This window comes from Aureococcus anophagefferens (genome assembly GCF_000186865.1).
Source record: "Aureococcus anophagefferens unplaced genomic scaffold AURANscaffold_2, whole genome shotgun sequence".
Taxonomy (NCBI): Eukaryota; class Pelagophyceae; order Pelagomonadales; family Pelagomonadaceae; genus Aureococcus; species Aureococcus anophagefferens.
In genome coordinates, this window is record NW_008705562.1 from 2,677,720 (window position 1) to 2,683,849 (window position 6,130).

Sequence of the window (6,130 nt, forward strand, 5' to 3'; positions counted from 1 at the left end):
CGGCGGCAGGGGCGCGGCCGGCGGCTTCGGCGGCGCGGCCGCGGGCTCGGGCTTCGGCGGAGCGGCCGCCGGCTTCGGCGGCAGCGGGGCGGCCGGCGGCCTTGGCGGAGCCATCGCGGGCCGCGGCGGGGCGGCTGCGAGCGCTGGTTTCGGCGGCAGCGGGGCGGCCGGCGGCCTCGGCGGAGCCATCGCGGGCCGCGGCGGGGCGGCCGCGGCCATTACGGCCCGCGGCGGCAGCGCGGCCGCGGGCGGCCTCGGCGGCGGGATTCCTCCGGGCGGCCTCGGCGGCGGGATTCCTCCGGGCGGCCTCGGGGGCGGGATTCCTCCGGGCGGCCTCGGGGGAGGGATTCCTCCGGGCGGCCTTGGCGGCGGCACGGCCCCGGGCGGCCTCGGGGGCGGGATGCTGGCGGGAGGCCTCGGGGGCGGGATGCTGGCGGGAGGCCTCGGGGACGGATCCTCGTCCTCGGACCAGCCGTCGCTCTCTTCGCTGTTTTCGCTGTCGGTGAAGTGATGGGGCATCTGGGGAGGCGGCGCGCGAGCCTTGGCCTCGGCTATGGCGGCCGCCTCTCGGAGACTCTTCTCGGCCTCGGCTTCGGCCTCGGCCTTGGCCTTCGCGGCGGCCTCGGCGTCGGCCTTGGCCTTCGCGGCCTTGGCCTTCGCGGCGGCCTCGGCCTCGGCCTTGGCCTTCTCGGCCTTGGCCTTCGCGGCCGCTTCAGCCTCCGCTTTCGCCTTGGCGGCCGCGTCGGGAGGAGACGTGCCCGACTTCCGGAGGCTCGATCGCTGCGCGTTGATCGCGGCGTGGAGGCCCTGCTCCGGCTGCGACGCCGTCGACGACGCGCGGCCGCGCGGGTCGTCGTGCTTGAGCTTGTTGCGCTGGGACATGATCTGGGACATGAGGTCTCCGCCCGCGGCCTTGGGCGCCGGCGTCTTCCTCAGCTCCGCCTTGGGCGTCTTCTTGAGGCTCCCGCTCCGCGCCTTGATCTGCGACATGAGGTCGTTCCCCGGCGCCGCGGCCGGCGGCGGCGGCGGCGCCGCCGACGCCTTCTTGAGGCTCCCGCTCCGCGCCTTGATCTGCGACATGAGGTCCGTCCCCGGCGCCGCGGGCGCCGCGGGCGCGGGCGCGGGCGCGGGCGCCTTCTTCTTGAGCTTGCGCCCGGCCTTGATCTGCGCCATCAGATCGCCGCCGCCGGCCGGCGGCGCCGCGGGCCGCGGCGCGAGAGGCGGCGCGGGCGCCGACGCCGCGGCGGCGCCGCCGCCGCCGTCCAGGAGGCTCGGGTCGAGGCCGTCGACGCGCATCTTCTGCCTACCAAGCATGTCGGTAACAATTTCTCTTCGTTTTCCCGGTCAAAATCTCTCGAAAATCGTCACCGTCACAGGACGCTGTGGCTTCTACTCGACGGCGCCGCGCGGCAGGTGCATCTTCAGCATGCGTTCGTATTTTGCGAGGCGCGGGTCGCCGGAGGGCGCCGGCGCTGCGGCAGGCGGCGCGGGAACCGCGGGCGCGGCAGCGGCGCCGCCGCCGAGGAGGCTCGGGTCTAATCCGTCGACCCTCATCTTCTGCTCCACTGCCCCTCGCGGTAGGTGCATCTTCAGCATGCGCTCGTATTTCGCGAGGCGCGGGTCGCCGGAGGGCGCCGCGGGAGGCGCCGCAGGAGCCGCGGGCGCGGCGGCGCCGGCGCCATCGAGGAGGCTCGGGTCTAATCCGTCGACCCTCATCTTCTGCTCCACTGCCCCTCGCGGTAGGTGCATCTTCAGCATGCGCTCGTATTTCGCGAGGCGCGGGTCGCCGGAGGGCGCCGCGGGAGGCGCCGCAGGAGCCGCGGGCGCGGCGGCGCCGGCGCCATCGAGAAGGCTCGGGTCCATTCCATCTACCCTCATCTTCTGCTCCACTGCCCCTCGCGGCAGGTGCATCTTCAACATCCGCAAGTATTTCGCGAGCCGCGGGTCGTCCGCCATCGCGCTGAACGGCGGCGGCTCGACGCGTTGGGCGACGTCGTCTTCTGCGGCCGCGTCGGCAGCTCGCGGGCCCTCGACTACGCAGTCGTCGACCAAGCCTTCGTCAACTTAGTGCTGAACGGCGGCGGCGCGCGGCAGCCAGCCGAGCTCGATCGGGCAGCTCTGTCTCACGCGCGCGCGCGCACGGCCATAGGTTACTCTCTAACAGGAGCGCAACAAATCTTCTATTCTCCTTCAAGGGCAGCCTCACGAGCTCGACCGCCTTCCTCGAGGCGCCGGCATCACCCAAGTTGTTGGCAGCCCCTGAATATGGGCGGCCCCGACGAGCCGCTCATGGTCTTCTGATCTCCTTCACGGGCAGCCTCACGAGCCCGAGCGCCTTCGGTCACCAAGTTGGGCAGCCCCTGAATATGGGCGGCCCGTCCGACGAGCCGCTCATGGAGGACAAGCAGCTGCTCTACAGCGAGGGGGCGAGGCCCTACGAGCCGTCGCGGAAGGTGCTCGGCCTCGTCTTCACCATCTCATTGACGACCTTGGCAGCCCTGAGCGCTCTACAGGCGCTAGTGTCCCACATCACGGACCACTACAGCGCGACGACCTACGAGGTCGTCGTCGGCCTGCTCATGGTCTCGGCCTTCCCCGCGGCCCTGCTCCAGTTCAAGTTCGACGCGTCCTACGACGCGCGGTACGGCCTCCGCGACGCGGCCGCGTTCCGCCTCGTCGTCTCGTGCCTCGTCCAGTCCGCCTGCTGCGTCGCGCTCGTCTGGCAGGAGGCGTCCATCCTGTACGCCTCGTCCTTCCTCATCGGCCTCGCGACTTGGTGCGCCAACGGCACGCTGAACTCTCTCTGCGTCGCCGTGGCCCCGCGCGCGTCCATCTACCAGGGCCTCGGGTTCCAGGTCGCGAACCTCGCGTCCTACGCCGTCATCTACGTGACGGAGGAGGACGGCTGGGCCCTGCTCTGGTGGGTCTTCGCCGCGCCGCCGCTCGTCGGGCTCGCGGCGTCCGCGGCGTTCCTCGGCGACGGCGCGGTGTCGCGCGCGCTCGAGGACTACGCGGAGCCGCGGCGATCGACGACGGTCCTCGAGGACGTCGAGCGCATGCCGCCGACGATCAAGCGCATGTTCGCCGTCGAGGCGCTGTCGCTGACCGTGTCCGTCATCGCCGTCGGCGCGACGTCGTTCTACGACGACGAGGGCGACTACCTCGGCACGTCCCTGGCCACGGTGCTCTACATCTCCTTCACCCTGGGCAACGTCGGCTCGCGCCTCGTCGCGCTCGTCGTGCCCGTGCCCGAGGACAGCGTCCTCATACTCGGCTCGGCGGCGCGCGCGGCGCTCACGCCGCTCCTCTTCCTCGGGAGCGACCTCTCGACGAGCTACGACCTCTACGTGACGCTCTTCTTCTTCTTCTTCGCGCTCGTCGGCGGGGTCCTGATCCAGATCCCGTTCCTCGTGCCCAAGGCGACGTGCGATCCGGCGGACGTCGTCCTCGCGAGCCGCTTCATCACGCTCGCGCAGGGCGCGGGGCTCACGATCGGCGGCGTCGTCGACGTCGCCGTCGCCCTCGGCTTGCTCTATGGCTAATATGAAATCGAACGTGACTTCAACAAGCGCGCATGCTCACTTCTTAGCCGCGTAGCCGTCCCAGCTCTCCTCGGGCACGAAGCGCAGGGCCGCCGCGTTCATGCAGTAGCGCTTCCCCGTCGGCCGCGGGCCGTCGTTGAACACGTGGCCCAGATGCGCGCCGCTCCGCGCGTCGAGCACCTCGATGCGCTGGTAGGCCGGCGGGTAGCCCACGTCGCCGGGGTCGACGCGCTCGATGACGTGCTGCGCGTCGACGGGCTGGAAGAAGGACGGCCAGCCCGTGCCGGACTCGTACTTGGCCGCCGACGCGAAGAGCGGGAGCCCGGAGACGGCGCCGACGTAGTAGCCCTTGGCCTTGCTCTGGAAGTCGGGCGCGTAGCCGTCCTTGGCCAGCGGCAGCGCGGCGCCTACGACGTGCGACAGGGTCGGATTTCTTCACGTTTTCAGACGATATTCGCGCAAAAAATCACTCCCGTCGCTCGACGCTGGGCCGCGCCCGTGAAGGGCCGCTCCGTGCTCGAGTAGAGCGCGACCTTCTTGGCCATGTCGGGGAGCTTGTCGACGGCCTTCTTGATCTCGGCGTCGGACATGGCCTGGAGCGACCAGCCGGACTTGGACACCGCGGCCGTCGGCGCCGCGCGGCGCCACGAGTCGGGCGACGCCGGGTCCGCCAAAGCGCTGGCGAGGTCGCCCGTGCGCGACGCGCGGGCCGGCGGCGCGGAGAGCAGGGCCGGCGGTGCGAGGGCAGCGCCGGCGAGCGCGGCGCGGCGCGAGACGGGCACGCGCAAGGCGGTGCAGTGGAGCAGGAGCGCCTGGGCGACGAGGAGGACGCGCGTCGCCATCTGTCGTTTGTTTCGTTGCGCGTCGATGGGTGGATCGCGACGCGCTAGGGATGGCGCGGGAACTGCTGCGCGGCGACGGCCACGACAGCCTGACGAGAGCGTCGCAGATCGTGCTCCGAGACGGCGCGCTCGAGTTGTTGAAGTTCAAGCCGATGATGTTGAGTCCCATCACTCAGCGCCGGAGAGCCGAGCTCGACTGTCACCACGATGAACAAGGCCAAATCAAGATGGAAGAAGGCCGGCATGCTCGTGCGCGCCGGCCTCACCGTGAAGAATATCGCGACCACGGGATTCGAAGTACTCGACGGCAAGGGGCTGCCCGTGGAGATCGTCGACGGCGCCTCGGGGACGACGACGCTCGAGGTCATGCCCCTGGGCTGCAGCCTGAATCTCGTGCGTCGCACCGCGCGCTCCAGTTTTGGCTACACGCGCAAGGTCACGGTGGACATGGTGCCGCCGCGCGCGCCGGGGCAGGAGCGGCGCGACACGGGTTCCCAGCGCCACCTCGGCTCCGTCGAGGAGCGCGTGCCCGTGAAGCGCCTCGCGGACTGGGAGGACCTCTGGCGCGAGTGGAGCGACAAGTGCGGCGAGCGGCGCGCGGCGGAGGTCGAGTGGCGCGTGCTCAAGAGCTCGGGCGTCGCGCGGAACGCGGAGCGCGGCGACGGCGAGCGGCTCGAGGCGCTCGAAGCCCTCGAGGCGCTCGTCTGCCTGCGGGCGAACCTGCACGGCGTCGACGTCGGCATGCTGCGCGCGTTGAACGCCGTGCTCGACGCGAGCCGGGGCGACCTCGCGCCGACGGCGCTCGCGGTCGCCGCGGCGCGCGTCGTCTGGCGGCTCGCGGTTCACCCGGACGGCCGCGTCACGGCGCTCATCTGGGACCAGAACATCGTGCGCACGCTCGCCCTCGCGGCGAACGGCGCCGCTGTGCCGCCGCGGGACGGCGACCCGGGCGACGCCGCGGATGGAGCCGCGAAGATCGACGCGGCGGCCGAGGGCGACTGGTTCGCGCACGCGGCGGCCTGCGTGGAAATCAAATCTTCAACCCGACTTCAATGTGAGCGTATTCGAACGGTTTGGACCAGACTCTTTCGCCATGCTTCGAGAACTTGACGAGAGCAATCGATTCGTCCAAAGATCAGCCCAATCGACTTTCAAAGTTTGGTCGGGACGTCCCAAACCGGTGGTTGATTTCCGCACAGGCGGCGGCGCTCGCGGCGCTCCTCGAGTCGCCCCACGCGCGCGCCGTCTACGAGCAGTTGGCCTTCGACCCCGTGCCCGCGCTCCTGCGCCTCGTCGACGCGTCCGCGGAGCCGCCGGCGCCGTCGCCGGACGCGTCGCCCGCGGCGCGCGCGCGGTCGCTCGAGGCCGGCGCGGCCGCGCGGGCCGAGCGCCGCGCGGGGACGTCGCGGCGGCGCCGGACGGCGGCCGTCGCCGCGGCGGCGGCGGCGACGTGGCTGCGGAGCGTGCCGCGCGCGCGCGTGACGCTCGCGGCGGCCGCGGGGCTGCGGAGCCGCGTGCTCCACCTCCTCGCGGCGCCGGCGCCGGACGTGGCCCTGGGCGCGGCCCAGGTCGTGTCCTGCGTCGTCCGCGACCGCGCCGCGCGCGCGAGCCTCGAGCCCGAGGACGCGGCGGCGCTCGTGCCCGCGCTCGCCGAGCTCTGCGGCCGCGCGGCGGACGCGCTCGAGCGGCGCGCGGACGCGCTCGCCGCGCGGGGCGACGACGACGGCCCCGCGTCGCCCGGCGCGG

At 72.3% G+C, this 6,130-nt stretch overlaps 3 protein-coding genes across 3 annotated transcripts in view; 2 read left to right on the forward strand and 1 right to left on the reverse strand.

Annotated features, from left to right (window-relative positions):
• Positions 1-3,542, forward strand: part of AURANDRAFT_61379 (hypothetical protein) — a gene marked incomplete at both ends in the record, with an annotated part of 7,319 nt that extends 3,777 nt beyond the window's left edge. The window contains 2 exons of the mRNA XM_009034904.1: positions 1,906-1,982; positions 2,257-3,542. Of these exons, the coding sequence (XP_009033152.1) occupies positions 1,906-1,982; positions 2,257-3,542 (1,363 nt within the window). The remainder of the gene's footprint in view (positions 1-1,905; positions 1,983-2,256) is intronic.
• Positions 3,543-3,578: 36 nt separating this feature from the next.
• On the reverse strand, positions 3,579-3,908 carry AURANDRAFT_20630 (hypothetical protein; the record flags this gene model as incomplete). Its single annotated transcript, XM_009035047.1, has 1 exon — positions 3,579-3,908. A coding segment is annotated over one exon (330 nt), but the record flags the coding sequence as incomplete, so codon positions are not given.
• A 683-nt stretch (positions 3,909-4,591) lies between these two features.
• AURANDRAFT_61380 (hypothetical protein) overlaps positions 4,592-6,130 on the forward strand; it is a gene marked incomplete at both ends in the record, with an annotated part of 8,964 nt that continues 7,425 nt past the window's right edge. Inside the window, 2 exons of the mRNA XM_009034905.1 lie at positions 4,592-5,455; positions 5,584-6,021. Coding sequence (XP_009033153.1) covers positions 4,592-5,455; positions 5,584-6,021 — 1,302 coding nt within the window. The remainder of the gene's footprint in view (positions 5,456-5,583; positions 6,022-6,130) is intronic.